The sequence below is a fragment of the Poecilia formosa genome, unplaced genomic scaffold (genome assembly GCF_000485575.1).
Source record: "Poecilia formosa unplaced genomic scaffold, Poecilia_formosa-5.1.2 Scaffold305, whole genome shotgun sequence".
In the NCBI taxonomy this organism is placed as follows: Eukaryota; Metazoa; Chordata; class Actinopteri; order Cyprinodontiformes; family Poeciliidae; genus Poecilia; species Poecilia formosa.
Window position 1 is genome coordinate 329189 of NW_006800244.1, and position 18492 is coordinate 347680.

General features: G+C 37.5%; 1 protein-coding gene across 1 annotated transcript in view; it reads right to left on the bottom strand.

Moving 5' to 3' along the window:
* Positions 1-1118: 1118 nt before the first annotated feature.
* LOC103152250 (canalicular multispecific organic anion transporter 1-like) overlaps positions 1119-18492 on the bottom strand; it is a 23387-nt gene continuing 6013 nt past the window's right edge. The window contains exons 8-31 of the mRNA XM_016660957.1: positions 17855-18032; positions 16524-16778; positions 15564-15629; positions 15302-15439; positions 15067-15213; positions 14899-14983; positions 14718-14784; positions 13818-13944; positions 12400-12576; positions 12083-12250; positions 11465-11648; positions 11190-11331; positions 10982-11084; positions 10664-10883; positions 9486-9640; positions 9135-9290; positions 7074-7273; positions 6816-6942; positions 6587-6688; positions 5476-5619; positions 3177-3335; positions 2926-3092; positions 2419-2613; positions 1119-1432 (exon numbers count right to left, since the gene is read on the bottom strand). Coding sequence (XP_016516443.1) covers positions 1303-1432; positions 2419-2613; positions 2926-3092; positions 3177-3335; positions 5476-5619; positions 6587-6688; positions 6816-6942; positions 7074-7273; positions 9135-9290; positions 9486-9640; positions 10664-10883; positions 10982-11084; positions 11190-11331; positions 11465-11648; positions 12083-12250; positions 12400-12576; positions 13818-13944; positions 14718-14784; positions 14899-14983; positions 15067-15213; positions 15302-15439; positions 15564-15629; positions 16524-16778; positions 17855-18032 — 3592 coding nt within the window. The 3' untranslated portion in view covers positions 1119-1302. The remainder of the gene's footprint in view (positions 1433-2418; positions 2614-2925; positions 3093-3176; positions 3336-5475; positions 5620-6586; positions 6689-6815; positions 6943-7073; positions 7274-9134; positions 9291-9485; positions 9641-10663; positions 10884-10981; positions 11085-11189; positions 11332-11464; positions 11649-12082; positions 12251-12399; positions 12577-13817; positions 13945-14717; positions 14785-14898; positions 14984-15066; positions 15214-15301; positions 15440-15563; positions 15630-16523; positions 16779-17854; positions 18033-18492) is intronic.

Genomic DNA, 18492 nt, shown 5'->3' on the forward strand with positions numbered 1-18492 from the left:
CTGAACACCCTTTCTTTCAGATTTTGATGTTTGGTTTTAACTCCAGAAAATCATCTTCGCCGCGGTGTGATGCCTAAAGGGATTGTAAAATTAAGAATCAAGGAGAAAAGTATGTTCTAAAAGGTTTCAAACAACTTGCAGAATTTTCCTGTTTTGGAAGTTTTTTAAACCTCGAAAATTGGTTTTATATTCACTATCAATGAGGAGACGATAGTATTTTTTGAGCAGCATAACAGGATGCAGACGGGGTAGTCAGGGGCATTTTATGCTTCTATGCTGGTGGAAGCAATGAGGAGAAATGATGGTCACAAAATCCAAAATTTGTATTTGGTACTGATCAGTCTGAACTGTACGGAGCCCCTAAAGGGACATGGAGAAAAAAAAAAAAGGAAAGAAATCCCGACTTATTATCGCGAGATCCCGAGAAACTAAGTCGAGATCTCGAGATCCCGACTTATTATCTCGAGATCCCGACTTATTATCTCGAGATCCCGAGAAAATAAGTCGGGATCTCGAGATCTCGAGATAATAAGTCGGGATCTCGAGATAATAAGTCGGGATCTCGAGATAATAAGTCGGGATCTCGCGATAATAAGTCGAGATTTCTTTCCTTTTTTTTTTTCTCCATGTCCCCTTAGGGGCTCCGTAGAACTGAGACTCTGAAGCCTGAAGTTGTCCTTTTTTTTTTAAGCTGCTATTTTTTTCTGTTGTTTAATCCCATCATCTTGCTTGCCTTTCATATTAAATTTCTTTTATCCGAAAATGTATTAAACAAATTACTTAGCGGATGTAACACTTGTTGCCTTCGTAGCAGACGGGTTGAGGGTCTGTGTGTGTCTGCAGCACTGCTAAATAAAGATATGTGATAACTTAGACTAAAAAAATGGCTTAGTTTGTATCAATTTTAAGACAAAAAGCATCTTTTAAGAGTGTTTTGCCCCACTGATAGTATTTAAATATTGATTTTGACAACCCTACTCAAATTAATTACATTGTATTGTCACCAATGTGAAAGACAGTGCCAAAAGAGCTTGATGATAAAAGGACATAACGATTCAGTTCCTGTAAAGATCTAATTTTGTCATGAAAAATAAAATAGTAAATAAATGACCCATTAGTTCAGAAAGAATGTTTATTGTTCCCATATAAAAATTATATACATGTGCAATATCATTTCTTCAAATTGTTTCCTATAAATACAACACATCTTGCAATGTTTCTTAATGGTTTTTGGACAAAACCAGAAAAAAGAAATTCTGAAAATTAAGGCATCTAAAAAAAAAAATGTTAAAGCACTTCTCATTAGAGAGATGTTAGGCTTTCTGCTGTTATTCCAGCATCTTTGGCCATGGAGTAGAAATGGCCTCTCTTTTCCATCAGATTGCTTGGAGAATCAAATTCTACAATTTGACCAGCATCGAGGACCATCACCCTGTGGAGCAGGAACATGTGTTAATGTCATAACATACCGAGAGGTGTTTATTCTGACAGTGATAAAAGAAAACATAGCAAAATGAAAGAGACATGCACGTGCACTGTTTGTGTTTTATGCAGAACAATAAAGTCAGTGAAGAAACAAATATGAACAGTAGGCAATATGAGGATAACAAGCTTTTTCATTATATTTTCAAGGCCATTCTCCGCTTTGAGTCTGTTTCAGGGTTTCATGTTTATTTTCACTAAAATATTTCACATTCAAGCTTTAAAAGTATTTTAGACAAAAAACAATTGCAGTTCTGTAAAAATGTAATGCGTTTTGTCTTCAGGTGGTGTAGGTCAAAACATAAACAGTTATCTTATTACAACATATTCTTTATGACCACGTCTCAAGGCAACACTTGACAATATCGACTTTAAAAATGTGAGTTATGGGCTAGGAAGCGGTCATGTCTATGGTGCTGTTTTAACATGCTTTACATGTCACTCACTTTATATTTGAGTCATTCTTCCCTGACTCGAAAACAGAGACGTTTCACAACGTATCAAGTGAGAAAGAATTGCACCATTTATGTGCAAAAAGCTGCACACTTAAAGCACTTTTAAGTACTGTTCAATTTCAGTGAATGATTAGGTAGTGCTGCAAACAGTATAATTATAGCAGCTACTCTGTGTTACTCATCCAGTCTAAAGAGGAACTAATTAAATAATTTACGTGTAAATTATTTCATATTAATTGTGTTTTTTATTATTCTTATTCATTTTAGATTGTATTTATCCCAGATTTTATATTTTGAATTTTGCTTTTATATTTTACATTCCCTTTTATTTGTGTATGGACATATATCTCTTAACTGATTGATTGATTGATCAATTGTGATTTTAAACCATTTGAATCTCCCTCAGACACAAACAAGCATTTAAAGTAGAATGAAGCATCTGTGAGGACATTTCAGACATTCGTGCCGAACGCGGACTCACCTGGAGCTGTCCATGATGCTGTGCAGACGGTGGGCGATGGTGAGCACCGTGCAGTGGGAGAACTCTTTGCGGATCGTAGTCTGAATCAGGTCATCTGTCTCCAGGTCAACGGCTGCAGTGGCCTCATCCAGGATCAGGATCCGAGACTTTCTCAGCAGAGCCCGAGCCAGACACAGCAGCTGCCTCTGACCGACACTGGAAGAGACGGGCAGATGTTCAGATCTTATCTGGAGCTCTCAGAAATTAAAATAAAATCCCATGTGGACACTCACTGGGACTGAGATCAGGCTAGACTGAAGTGTTGTGTACATGTGGGACAAACATCTTATTTTAGGAAGGAATTGTGTTGGGAACGATATTGTTTTGGAATAATCAATTGTTAATTAATTTGCAGTTTACTGAAAACTCAAGTATTCCAGCAGTTTACAAACAGCTGCATGTTTTCACATTCTGCATTTCTTTACTGTGACTTGAATTGTAATCACTGTTTAAGTTTATGCTGCCCACCTGAGGTTTTCTCCTCCCTCTGCAACCTCATGCTGTAATTCTTCCTTCAGCCCAGCTACATAGTCCTTCAGATGAGACAGCTCCAGCACTCTCCAGAGCTCCTCATCGCTGAATTTGTCAAATGGATCCAAGTTCATCCTCAGCGTCCCAGAGAACAAGACTGGATCCTGCACTCCAGAAGCTCATAGGTTAGCATACTTAGCAGAAAAGATTATCTTGTTTCTGCATTTGTTTTTGTCTTTGGTGTTTACCTGTGGGATGATTGTGAGTCTGTTTCTTAGATCGTGCAGTCCAATTTTAGAGATATCTACATCATCAATTAGGATATGTCCATCAGCTGCTTCAATTATGCGAAACAGGCAGTTTGTCAGGCTCGATTTTCCAGCTCCAGTGCGGCCCACTATACCGATCTGAAGGTAATGAAAGAAAACTTCAATTTAGCATAAAATTGAGATCCAAATATGATAATTTATTTATTTTTTTTTTTTTTTTGCATAACCCATCTTTTAGAAAACACAGACAGTTGGAATAGGATGAATGAATAAAATTATTTGACATTTTTACTCAGATTGCAGCCAATAACTGCATTAATGTTAAATTTGCTGTGTTATTTAAAGCCAAGGAATGTCTCAATCTAAAGTTGTGGGTCTCCTGGAGAGCTTTCTCAAACTCCAGATATGAAGGGACGGACAATCCTGACACAATCTGGTGTGTTAATAATGTGGTGCCATCATGCAACTGGACATTTAATATGACAAATGTAGGACATACAAAAATGTCAGTGTCATTTGGAGTATCCCTATGTTTTGTCAAGGCTCAACATTCCTTCAAATCAAGAGCATAGTGGAAAAGGACCAATTGCAGAGCAGCAACATTAGTCATTAATAACTACAATGTGCAAAGCAAAGAACCTAATTTAAGAAGTCTAAAACTAAATCTACTAGTAAACTCTGTCCACACACAAATAGCTTCAAAGATAACATTTTGTAAGACAAATTATCATCCAAAGATTGACATCAGAGAGGTGTTAGTCTGTTCCTTTTATGCCCTTAACTACAATGTTCAAGGTGTGAGACAAATACTGTATGTGATCTGTTTTGTCACCTCCAGCAACATGTGCACAGAAAACTCTCTGTATTGCAGAGGGAGCTACCCTATCCACACCTTACACAAATCAAATACATTGTACAATTTCATATATTTTTAGACATTTCTAGTATGTAAACTAGAAATGAACATTGTGAGACAACAAAGGTGAGAACAAAAACAAACGTTCTTCATTATGTTTCCTCTTTGTACAATAAACTCAAACCAGCCAAACCAATATTGACATTCTTTATAAGTAAGGTTTAATACCGAAGAAATGTGAATTATTACCATCTACATCTATCGGGTTTCTAAGCAATACATATTGGTTTTATTTTTTGTTAATTTAGTGCATATCAAACAAATGACTTGGACTGGTATGAGGCACAAAAGTCCCAAATGGAACATCTGTAGTGCCAAGAATTTCACAAGGGTGATTTATTGCATTAAAAAAGTAAACTTATGTCTCTGACATTTGCTATTTGCTCCTTTCTTTCTAGATGTGGTTTGTCCAGATTTAATGCCAATACCAGAATAATAATAAAAAGTAAATCAAATCTCATCAACAAAATAATCCAGGAAACATAGGTGGCCTAAATTAGGCCACAAATAAAATTAGCTGAGAGGAACAGAGTCAACAAGAGATGAGGGCTGTTTTCTAAAGATGAAAGGCTAAGAAAAAGAAGAGAAGAATATGGTTGATTTATTCCATAGCTCACAACAGACCTATCCTATCTGTACTTGTAGTTCACAACGTTGTTATTATGGTCTAATTAGAAAGTTTTTATATAATTATTTCACAATTTATTCAATATTCTAATTTACTGCAGATTGAGTTCCTTCAAGTTTTGCTGTTTTTCCTGATTTAAGAGAAATGGGAACAACATTTGCCCATAAATATGGTCCATTAAAGCACCGTTCCCTTTTAGCTATTGTCGTTTCTCTTTGATGTCTGATATTACTTGACATTTAGGTTTAGGGTAAATCTACTGAGCTTCATTCCCTTATAGTTTTAAAATATGATGCTTAAGTTGGTATCTGTATGCAGAATTTGTGACAGTCAATGAGTTTAGAAAATCTAAATAAAAAGGTGTGGACCTAAAAACCTGGCGGCTGTTTGCATTTCTTCAAAGAACAATTATGCTCAGTTAAAATTAAGTTAAACTACTTAAAAACTACAGTTTTGTAAGATTTCACATTTTGATTTAGTTCAATTTGCATGTTATTTCCTTTTTGATAATAACCAGTTGCCCTTCAGGTGATGATCAAATTCAGATTGTTTGCCAATAAATGAGATGCAATGAGTTGACCTTAATATAACCTTCCTGGTATAAAATGAACACACGGACACATTTATTAATTCAAACCCCCTTTTTTTTGTTTTTGAATGATAGAAGGTTGTTTTATATGGTTCATAAACAGTGACACACACCTACGTTAAAAGAAAATCTCCCACACACAAACCTTCTCAGTGCTGCCAATGTCACAGGAAATCCCTTTCAGGACCAGGTCCAGTTCAGGTCTGTAGCGGACCTTGTAGTCTACAAACTGCAGCCTTCCTGCTTCAGGCCACTTCTCTGAAGGCCGATCCTGAGTCACCCAGGGAGCCTGAAGAACAACAGGCTCATCAGTGACGTTATCAAGTTAGGCTGATAATGTTCAGAATGTATCCGTGACGTATATCTGGTGGAACTATCCAAATGTGTAATACACGTGTCATATATAATATCATTGTAATATGGACATAGCAGTATTGCATACCAGAGTATAATACTAATGGCAGTGGAACACATGATGCCATGATAATATCGTAATTTCCAATACAACAGCTCAACCAGTTGTATACATGATTTGATAACCACACAATATAGGCGGACACAGATAGGTTGGACTTGTCAGTAAACCCTGCAAGTGCTGAGTGTCAAAGCTCCAACACATGCTCACTACTCTAAAATGTTGACTCAGCTGTTAAATCAAACAGGCTGGATGCTTTCAAGTGGAAGTGAAAGGCATTCCTTACTGTCTTGTTAATTTGGCTAATATATGTTTGAGCACTCGGAGGCGACCCGACGGTTTAAAAGGACAAAAAACTAAAAGAATGGGACACCGAATAATTCAACACAGGTTCTTGTTTGATTATTGCATCGAGTGTGTCAGATTCAAATCTGAGTTAATAAAGTCAGTTGAACAATTAGGATACAGTCCTATATATTCCTTTTTGCAGCGCAAAGCAGACATAGTACATGTAGGCAACAACCAGTTTCTCCAAATGTTATGCCAAAAATCCTATGAGAGGATATATGAAAAAGAAGAAAAGAAAAGAAAAGCTGATGTCATGGAAATGTAATGGTGATTTTACAGTAGAATACTGTGAATTTCACTGAGCATGTGAAAACAGCTCACATACTTAAAAAAAAAACACCACAGCGATTGATGGTTAAAGAATTTCTCCATTCTCTATTTCCTCACGCTGTGATCCAAGTGACATACGTCTTCTATATGCCATACAAATGTCAACATAGGAAACAGCGAGACAAGCAGATCTGTAGTGGAGAAATAATAAAGGACAACATACCTCATTCTCAAGCTCAGAGTATTCACTGACTCTCTCCACAGCTACAATATTAGTCTCCAGCTCTGAGGTCATCCTTACCAGCCAGTTGAGGGTTTGAGTTACCTGGAAATCCAAAGAAGGAATAGAAATTAAATTGTTTTTGCTGGTTTTGTTAATATCTTCACTCATTACTCCTGTTATTTTAGTGCTATTTGTCCTAAAGTACAGCTAAGGAGATTTAGCGACTCACATTAAGGGCATATGATATGGACAGACCAACCAGGCCACTCTCAAGGGAGTCCCTGGATATTACAGCAAAAAGAGCAGCAAAAAACACCACAAGGTTTCCCAGAAACTCCAGGCGGATGGCCAGCCATCTGTTGAGTAAAACAAACATCATACACTGAAACCGACAAATATACATTTTGAAAAGGTGCTCCATCAAAAATCTGCCATCACTTAGTACTTTTAAAAAGTATTATTTTGAAGGTCTCCTTCCATTACTGACCTGTTTGACACGATCCACGGATAGACGCTTTTCAGGTTTTCATCAATAGTTACTTCATTGTGTTTCAGGAAGCGTTCCTGATGGTTGTAGGCTCTTATCACAGACAGACCTGACACAGTCTCACCAAAGTGAGAGTATATAGGCGAGCGAGACACTGAGTCCAGGCGGCGCAGCTGTCGTGAAGTTGCTACGTAGAATCGCTGGTGGTGAAGAGAAAACAAAAAATTGATAACAGTTGATTTTGGGTTGATCATTTTAGAAAAAGCTTTATAAAACCACGACACTTTTCATCACACCTCTCCCAGAACAGATTGTTTATTTGACAAGATACACTTTTGCAATAAATATTATCTATGTAGTGTGGAGGGAGGACAAGGAAGGGGGGCTTTACTAATAATGTCTGTGGGTAATGTGTGTATGTATTTTTTGGCTGCCAGTTGCCAGTAGCCTCTGCAGGCAACTGGCAGCCATTTAGCAGCAACTGGCTAAATGGGCCAAAAATGGTGGCCCGTTTTGGAGAGGTACAAGGAAACCTAGAGAGTAGATGAGGATGAGATGAATTGTGGTTGAGGGTGGAAATGCGATGGTGTCCACCTGAAATGGTGTTCTTTGTTGAACTGAGCTCCAGAAAAAGACCTGCTCCAGATCCTGCCCTGAAATGTTAGGATTTTTACTGATGGCCATTTGCCTTTGTTTTTTTTTGTTTTTACTGGACAGGTTTTAGGACAATATACTGGCATGTTTTATGTGACTATTTTTAAAATGCTAATGTTTTTAACATTAGCAATGCAGTAGCAGTGCACCTCACTAAAAATTAGTCGTAGTTTGTCTGGAGACGTTTTATAGAATAGCTTAATTGTTAATGAGCTTCCACAAGTTGATGTTCTTCAAATGTTTGCCACAGCAAAGATATTGGTATGATTACAGCAATGTTAATCATAATCATCTCCAGCTGGTTTGGTTCAAGACTTGATCTCGTCTTCCTCAGAGTTTGATGCCAGTTACACGCTTCAAAACAGTTGGCACCAGACTCATAACTCTTCATTAATTTGCTCAACTAAATTCATTGTGTGCAGGCGAAAAGGTAATTGTTTTTATAATTTCTGAGCAAAATGTTTTCACCAATCATGTTACGTATTATAATGCAACAGAACCCCGTGAAATACTGAGTGCTATTCCTAAATCTTTACTAACTTTAAACTTTTAGGGAGCCCTGGAGTTTTGAATCGACGGAAAACCTGGGATTAGTTTAGTTACTGTGCACGACACTGTTAACTATTCAGTAAAAAAAATAAAATAAATTAAGTAATGCAGGAAAAAGGTATTTACTTTTTCACAGAATTGTTAAGGCTTCAATCACCAAATTAATGTTTTTAATCTATTTTAGAAAAGATGCTTGTAAACAGATATTTTATACAAAAGCATAACAGTCTGTGGAGGTTTTCTGCTATATTTTTTTTTATAATTTAGTTGATTTAAAAGCAAAGTAGAAGCACTTTAACATCTGTGCCTCAGCTCTGATTTATCCATGACAAGCTCAGTAAAAGTGGAAATCTGTCCTTGTGGTCTAACAATTTAAACATTTTAGAAGTAAGTGAAGAGACCAATTTCTCGCAGCTAAAGAGTGGAGGACCCATCTGGCTTATACAGATGATAATGGAAGCACGTACAGGTGCTGAGGTTGAGAGCTCGACTGAGAAGTCAGCTCAGGCTGCGTGCTACTTCACCATCCAGCTTTCTTCCTATAACCCTAACTACAGACAAAAAGAGTGAATAGGGATGTGAGTCAGTAACAGCAAAGAGAAGATGACTTCTGTTCACATCAAGGGGGCTTTATTGTAAGCCATGCTTGATCTTGAACTCTGCAATTTAGATGAGGTAAGTTAAAGTGCCTGTTAGCATTTTTTGTGTATTATTACTAACAGAGGGTGAAACTAAGACAGGAGAGTCACTTAGTGTACCAGATTTAAAAAAAAATATTATAATATTATTGTTTTGTGGCACTCTATCATTTATTCTTTTCCATATTGTTTCAATCTGCCTGTGTTTGGGTTCACTCACCTGCACAAAAAAGTAAATCACAGCCAGAGGAACGATGATGATGGTGAAGAACGGAGTCGCCAGACAGATGACAAACAGTGTCCCCAGTACGCCTAGTAGACACAAGATCCAGGAGCGGAACGACTGAGGGATGGCTTCATCCACTGTGAATATGTCCTACAGGAAGACAAGAAGGGTGTAAGGTGACTTACTATCGTTAATCTTTATTTAGTTACTTATAATGACTGAGTGCAGACTAAAACAGTAAAATCTCAAAGGAGATTTGCAAGGGTGAATAAATACAGCAATGATAAAAAAAAAAAAAATAATAATAATAATAATAATAATAATAATACATAAATAGAGCCCCACCTTGGCAAATCGGTTAACGACTCTACCAATTGGTGTTGTGTCAAAGAAAAGCATAGGCACTCTGAGAATGTTGTTTAGCAGTCTTGAGTGCAGAATCCGAGACGCGTTGACTGAGGCATTGGCTAGGAGAAGTGTGCCAAGGAACACTAAAATACCTGTAACATAAACATATATGGTGAATGTCCCATGTGAGTGTCAGTAACGCACACACAAACTGAAGAAACAATCATTCTGCCCAAAATCACACCTAAGATAAGCTCAGACTGAGCTATTAACCTAATATTTGTGTTTTTGGACTGTTAGGAAAAGCTGCAGTGACAGATGAAAAAACCCTGCATGCACATGACCATTTCCTTGAAAGTCATCAATGGAAAATTTTATACCACCATAAAGCACTTAGGCACCAGCAACATCATTCTCCACAAAAATTATTTGCAATATAATTCAACTTCTGATTCTTTAGCAAGTACTTCCCACTGGTCTATAGAACCAGAACATGGCCGCAAAAATACATTAAATGTTAAAAAACTTTAATGTAGGATGTTATTTAACACCTTCGCAGAGCTAAGTTTTCAACCACAATACCAGCTTAGTGTTCTCCATTGTCTTTACCAACAGTTTCCATATCAACAATGTTCCCATTAAAGAGAAGCTGTAAAGGTTTATAATTGAATAGTTATTTTTTCACTGCCTGAAATGACTTGGAGGTTGAACACATTTCAGATACTGCTGTTTCAGCAAAGAAAATTAAACAATAAGACACACAATATAACAATAAAAGAGAAAGTCATTAACTCAAGGTTGAACATCAGTAAGCAGAAAAGTGTTATTTAAGCGCAAACTGGTGCATAGAATTAAAAAAAAAATGTATTTCCAAGAGTCACATCCTGTCACTCTTGGACAGAAAATGTATGCTCTTGAATGTACACCTCACAAAATAATTTTGAGGCACTTTCGGTGCAATCTCAAGTCATTAGAGATTAAAAACTTCAGAAAACCGTGAATATTACATGATTTCTACAACCCCCACAAAATCTGAAATATTCAACTTCACTGCTACGTCATAACCACAGCCCAAGTTACAACTTGTCAGCCCAGGTATTAAGTAAGTGAGATATTGTAGTGTAAGCAAACCAAATGACTTAAATCTGAAACTTATAAAATAAAAGGGCAGTTACCTTGAGCCAGTCCAAGAGCACCAAACACTCCTACCCTGGTGTCCCTCTTCTGGGAAGGGTATGTGATGTTATAGTAAGCTGCTGCATCATTTGTCCAGTCACTCAGCCACAAGTTTTGACCAATGAATGCAACATTTTGGATGAAGTAAATGAAGATGATCCAAAAAGTATACCACCATCCCATGGCCCTCAGGTATTGGAGATACACTGAGAATTTTACCTGGATGTTAATGAGAGAGCACACTAAGAAGACAGACTCTACAGTTTCATCTTTTGGTTTACTTCAGTTGCTATATGAGGTAGGCTCAAATTGTATACCTTCCCCGTTTCCATAGTCTCCTTTTCTATTAGCTTTTGACCTTTCTTTGTCTCACCAATATCTTCAGTTGGTTTTAAAGTGCTGTTTTTCCTTAGTCTGAAACTGTAGAAAAGACAAAAAAAAACATGAGTACAATAATATATTTTGAATGAGAAGTATCAAGAAAAACAATGTCATTTGCTACTTAAGACAACAATGTGATCAAACCTGGACCCAGTTCCTCTTTGGCTGCGACGGATGCTGTTTTCTCTCTTCAGTGTGAACGAAACAGCGTCCTCTGGAGGAGAGTCTGCCTGAGCGTCATCTCTCTCAGGGATGGTTTCTAAGTCTTCTATATCTTGGTAACCATCTGCAAAGGCATTGATCAAAAACCATCCACATGATTACACAGGGATGCTCAACGCAGCATCATTTTCTGTAATGATCCAATACACACATACTGTAATAATGCAGCCTTTTATAGCCATGAATGATGCAATTACCTTCTTTTGAATGTGTCTGATTACTTTGCTCTTTGGCGTATGTGTCCAAAAAGTCTGAAAAAGCCCCTTTACTAGCACGAAGGCTCTGGTAGGAACCAACCTCGGAAACCTGTCCGTTTACTAAAACTACTACTTCATCTACGTAAGGCAGGAAGCTGATTCCGTGAGTCACCAGGACACGAGTCTGCAGGGAAAAAAGCATATTCAATGATACATGCATATTTTCTATTTTAGTTTTTTTTTCCCTATATTGATACAAAAATTATGGTAAACATTACAGATAATGATAGTATTACATAAAGCCTAATTTAAATAAATTTTCATCTAATGGGATTCTTTTAATATAGTTCAGCCACTAAGAAACAGTGAACTACTTACACTTCCTGTCATTATTTTCGGAAATTCTCATAATTGCAGCGAGTATCATAAGTTCAAATCAAATAAATTGGGTTTTGATGTAGCAGGAAGAGGCAAAGTCAACAATAGAGACTGTATAAGATGTGATGGATGCACCCATCATGTTTCTTATCTGCACAAGTCTTTGGGTGTTTGTGTAGACTGGGTTTGTTTCACTTTCAGTTTTAGTGTTGTAGACACTAGAGCAGGACAAGTACAAACCTTGTTTTTTAGAATTCCTTTAGGTCCAATAACGTTATCAAATAGATGCTTTCCAACATGAGAGTCAACAGCAGACAGGGGGTCATCCAACAGTAAAATATCAGCCTGACTGTAAGCTGCTCTGGCCAAGCTGACACGCTGTTTCTGTCCTCCTGAGAGATTGATACCCTGAGAACAAAAATGAGAGCACACACTTGATAATATGAGGCTTCATAACCCCACAAGGTTTTTATTTTACCTCACACCCATATAACATTCGGTCAAAACTCACATGCATACCTACATGTCTGAACCAAAATCTAAATACACGAACCTACCTTTTCTCCGATCTCAGTGAGATCTCCTGCAGACAGCAGCTTGAGGTCGGGGCCCAGAGCACACGCCTCCAGTATGTCTTCGAACCTCTGCTCTTCATAGGGAGAGCCGAACAAGATGTTATCCCGCAGAGTGGCATTTTGGATCCAGGCTTGCTGTGGTACAAATGCAAGAGAGCCCTGGGTGGAAATACAAAAAGAACATAAGGTGCAAGTCTCATGTAGCCACACTCTTACTTTCAGATTGAATGCCACTTATTTTGCATTAGGGTTGGATTGTTTCCAGTAATAAGCAACTCTGATGATTAAACGGAAGTTTTCATGTTTCCTTGATCAAGCATGAAAGCTTCTTCAAGCTTTCATGCTTGATCTATGGGCCCATAGATCTATGGGCTATGCAAAACATGTTCATTAAACGTTTTGTAAAACAAAACCCACTCTCAGATTATGAGATGTGCCCTGCACTTTTGCTGGTTTACTGTGTCTCTTGTCACTTGAAATCCAAATAAACATCTGCTGGCTGTGCCCCCTATAGCGATAGCTCAACATTTACACTTGCACTTCATGCAGGTGAGATTTGTTTCAAACATGAATGGTACGTCAACAACAAAACACAGTAGCCATACTGCAGCACACACAGCTATAAATTCAGCCGACCTCAGGCTGGAAGTAGTAGAGACCCATGTGGAAGTGGAAATACGTGCAAAAAGTGAATCAGAGAAGCTGAAATAAAATATTAAAACACACATTCCAATTTTCTAAAAACATTATAATGTCAATGATAGACATTTCTAAGAAAATGAAATGCTTAAGGTGTTGTTTTCATACTCCAGTTAAATGAACGTGCCACTTAATGGCTGTTTTGTACGTTTTTCAAGGATGTCTTTTTTGTGATGTTGCCACTTAGCAGAATATTATATATTTTAGATTACAGCACTTGTAGAGTACTTTTTTTTATCTGATATATGACTTTTTTTATTATTATATTACAGAACTTTGTCCTCAAACAGAGCAGCTACTAGAAAGTTTTAAGAGTAAACTTGACAATAGATATTTTAATTCAATGTGAATCTTTGTCTTTTCCTCAACTTTGTAACAACGTTTTTATTGATTCAAGAAAGCTTGTTATATCATCCCTGTTGCATTTATAAACGTTTTTAAGTGCAACTGTGCTCCCCCTATGCAAATCCTTTTGAAAAAATATCAAATTGATAATAGAAACAGGGTCAAATTTTCTCTACAGGTTTCTCGAAAACAGTTTTTCTGAGCAAAACAATAACCAATACTTCACTGGACCACCCAATGATTCAAACTTGAATCTTTTCATAAGGGATTAAAAACACACTAAGAAAAAAGAAGATATCATTAAGCATACTAATGCAATTCAATAAACATTAATCAAGCCTTTAATCAAGCAGTACCCGAATGTTGATGAAGCCTTTGGTGCTGTGCATCTCCCCTAGGAGGGCTGACATGAGTGATGATTTCCCTGAGCCCACAGCTCCCACTACGGCTACCAGCCGACCAGGTTTGATATCCAGCGACACACTGGGAAACACAGGCAGAAATCATATTGTATATCCTCCTAATTTTAAAAAAAGATTAAAAGGGAATTTTGTGGCCCAATATTGCGATACATATATGGCTGAAACCAGACATGTACATAAACTTTGTAAACAGATCATAACCTTTTTCTTGTTTGTGCTTTTCAGCGTCTGATATTTTAATTCACATTTGAGCTACGTGAAGGCCTAATTCTGGACGTACCTAAGACATCCAGAAAAAACCCGTGCCAGCATGGAAACATCAAAGAAATCATTCAGAATACAAGAAAGAGAATTGCAGAGCTCCACAGGTCTGGTTCATTGCTTGGTTTCCAGATGGCACATTTAGCATAAATTGCATGGGAATCTCAAGCCAGCTGTCAGAAAACTGGTTCCATCAATACACCTCATGGAGATTGGCACAGTGAAATAAATCCAGTAAGTGTCTGTGAGCAAGACGGCCCACAAATGAATAAACTACATTTGTATTTTCAGGAAAATGGGAAAAATAAACTATTTTGCGAAGGTTGAACCAAGTCCTACAGTTTAAAAAACAATTCTACTAAATACTAAGGAGACATGTAAACTTTGGATTTCAAGAACGTAAAAGAAATAAAAAAAACTTCTTCAATGTTCTGTTGTTATTCTGGCATATAGTAAATAGGGGAAAAAAAACAACAATCCTAACTTTAAGAAAACAGCAAAAGTTTAGTCTGATTTAACATCTGGTTTCAACTGTGCCCAGGAATTCTTGTACAATAAACAAAGCAAACATACTTTTTCAGTAGAGGCTCAGAGTCTTTTTCCCAAGCAAAGGACCCGTCTGATATGTTGATAGCAGAATCTAAAAGAAAAACATTTAATGCAAATTAAAAAAAAAGAAAAACAGTAAATCTGACAGATTTGATCAACATGTTATCATCACTTCTCAGGATAGAAAAAAAAAAGACAGACTTACTAAAACTCGGGTCATGACGCACGATGTCGCTGTCAAGATCATCTCCTCCCAGAAACTTCTCCAGCCTCTTTTTAGACACCGTTGTCTGACGTGTGAAATCAGCAGATAGTTAGAGTTTTATTACAGCTCTGACTTGTGTCCAAGTAGCAATTACAGCAGTCTATCTACCTGCACAATGGAAGCAATTAGCATCGGAAGCATGGCCAGAGGAAATCGAAGGATGTTGAACAGAGAGATTGAAGTGAAGGCTTTCTCGGCAGTTAGTATGTTGTCTGAGCTCACACCAACAAACACAGCAAACGTGGCCAGAGAAACCTGTCCATAAACAAAGCACAGGCCGGGTTAGCATCAAGGATCCTTGCAGGATTTTAGTTTCACTTTGAAAGCATCTGACGTGACTCACCAAAGCAGGGGCGCAGGTGAAGATGAAAGTGGAGACGGACGTGAGATAGGCAAACTTCCTCATCACCTTCAGTTCTTCTCCTCTGATATCTTCAACTTGAGCCATGAAGGACGGCTCCCACGCAAACAGCTTCAGAATCTGTTGAGAGATGGTGGACGAGGACAAGGTGAAAACTTGAGGCATGAAGAAAGTATACCGCAGGATGTAAATATGACATAGAGAGTTCAAATGTCTCCAAACAGTAACAGACAAAATAAATTACCTTGATTCCATTGAGCATTTCGTTCATTATCTTCATTCTCTTGTCTTTGAACTTCATGTTTTCTATCTGAAAAGCAGAGGTAAAATACTTCATTATTCATCCTTTAATAATTAAGTAACAAAATAGATATCAATATTAATAAGCAACCCAAAGGGGTTGGTAAACATTTATACTCTTAAGTACAAGCATTTATAAAATGAATGCAAGGGTTGATGACCTGAGACTAAATATTATGACTAAGATAGGAAACCATTAGCCTTTTGTCAAGACTAAGTCACAACGTAGGCAGATAAGGTTTTATGATGCTATACTGATTTTGATAATGTCAACAACAAACCAATAAAGACAATGTTTTCCCTGGAGCATGATGCTAAAAAATTAGTTCAAACACTTGACTTTATAGGTCCACACACAATAAAGTGTATTGAAGAAAGTTAGTTGGAGGAAAAACTGCTCTTTTTTTTTTTGCTTCAGGACTGGCTTAACAATAAGAATGTGAGAGGTGTGTATGGAGGGTCTTGACCCAATGACCAACTAGGCCTCATAAATCTACCAGAAACTCAAAAATTCTTGAACTTTGCCTCACTCTTTACTCAAGGCTGCAGTTATCTCTGTTATTTGCTCATCTTTTCCCAACTCACTTCCTCTCAACTTTCCATCAACATGCGTGAATACTGCGCTCTCTGAACAGAGCTCTGCTGTGTTATGTGTAAATAAGTAGCATAGATATACACACAATGAAGCTACAAAAGTAATTTTCTTTTACTAATTACCTTTTTGCAGCTTACTGGAAGACATAATAATCACAAATTACTAAAGGCTTGAAAATGTTCACACTCTCAGTACTACGTCTTAAAACAAATTACATGAATAAATGTGCATCTTAAACATATTCTAATTTGAGATTAACTTGCTGTATGTTGACTGTGGAAACATTCTCTTTTTATCCCATTTGCTCACCTGGAAATTTCTGGCTTTGGTTGCTAAAAATCCATTAATTGGCACCATTAGCACCATTACTAGCAGCCCAGCTAGTGTTGACGGTCCCAGCTCCAACCACAGGAAAACGATGGACACAATGATCTGCAGAGGGCAGGACCACAGCAGGTGGATGAAGTTGGTCACGTCGTTGAAGCGCTGGGCGTCTGCTGACATGAGGTTCACAGTTTCTCCGACCGTTGACTCTTTGCGGTTGTCGTTAGACATCACCAACGCCTTTGAAAGAAGAGAGCGAAAGGAAAGATGGAGAAAAAAAAACTTAAAGTTTCACTTCATGAGCACAAAAACCAAAGTATAGCATATAGAATATTTATTTGTGCAAAAAGAAAAGCAACTGCTTAAACAGTGCAACATATTGGTTGCTACAATTTTGATAAATATATGTATGCCATATATTTACTGTTTTTTATACACAGACTTCAACAAATTTTCAGAATTAAGACCCGCTGGGTTAGTAGCAGTATTTTTTTGAAGGGACAGTATTATGTTTTTTTTTACAGCCACATAGCATCATTTTATAGCTCAATCAAGTAACTACGTTACCTTCAGTTGTTTTAAAAAATACTGTATATACCAAATATGAATTCAAAGAAATTTGACTTTGTAATTTGGCACCTTGAAATTGAGTGTCTGTCTCTTTAAGAAACTCTTGCTCGTTCTGGCACTACGCCTTCCAGCAGTCATCACAACACTACTCTTCTATTAACCCTTCAACAACGTTTTTACCAGCATCGCACTGCAGTGTAGCGGATATAATGAGCTCAGCAGGTGTGAAGCCCCACCAGCTGTTTTTGCTCCACCAGCTGCTGGCTAGTCTGAAGGAGCTGAGTGGGGGACAGATGATCTGTGAGGCAGAAGCCTCACTGTCCCTTTAAGTAAAAGCTCTGCTGAAAATAATATCCTTTGACCATTCTGCTCTCTGTGTCATAGCACAAATTTAACAAACTGACATTAGCTGGTCAATTAGTTGTGGTATCTGCTCTGGTGGCCACCCTGCAGTCAGTCATATCTTAACAGTTATTCTTTAAAAACCAATAAATATGTTTATATTGGAAGTAAGGCAAAAAATAATTTTTTGGCCAGCTGACAGAGAACAGGATCCTGGGAGAGGTGGGTTGGAGTATCACTCTATGGTCCTCCTACCTGGAAAAAGCTCAGATCATTCTGTATCTTTGCAATCTCATCAATAGAACTATAAACTTCGTAATCTTTTTTTATATATATTGTTTTTTTTTTTGCAGTTTTGAACTTCTGTTATCCAGCCCCTATCAAGCCGTCATTTTGACTGTTACCTTCTTGTACACCGCAGCCATGAGGGCAGTTCGAACCTTCATCCCCAGAACGAAGCATCGTTGGAAATACTGCTGCAAGAACAATGATTGCAGAAGAGCCACCACCAGCAGCAGCACGGCATAAAAATACCCTTCCCAGGCATAGCTGGTTTTGTCCTGAGTGAAGGAGATCATCAACCTGAGCAAGAGAATAAAACATTAACCAACATATATGATGATCATGTGACACTCATAATGTTCTTGAGTATCTTGAAGGCATAGGATTACCTATACCTAGGAGTGTTTTCCTCGCTTACAAATGAGTTTCTGTTTACTTTCGTCTCAAGCTGTCCTTGTGTTATCAGTGGATGTCTCAACTAATCAATGAGGAGTAAATAGTTAAACTATGAAGGTTTAGACATTCACAAGGTCAGACTAGAGCACTGGAACAACTTTGAAGTCATTTTTTTTCTGATTAAAAAAATTGAAAACTTGTTTGCATGAGGCTTTAGATAGATTTAGTGGAAAATAAAAAAAATCTGGTAAAGTCAAACTAGTCCATCCATCCATCCATCCATCCATCCATCCATCCATCCATCCATCCATCCATCCATCCATCCATCCATCCATCCATCCATTTTCTTCAGCTTATCCGGGGT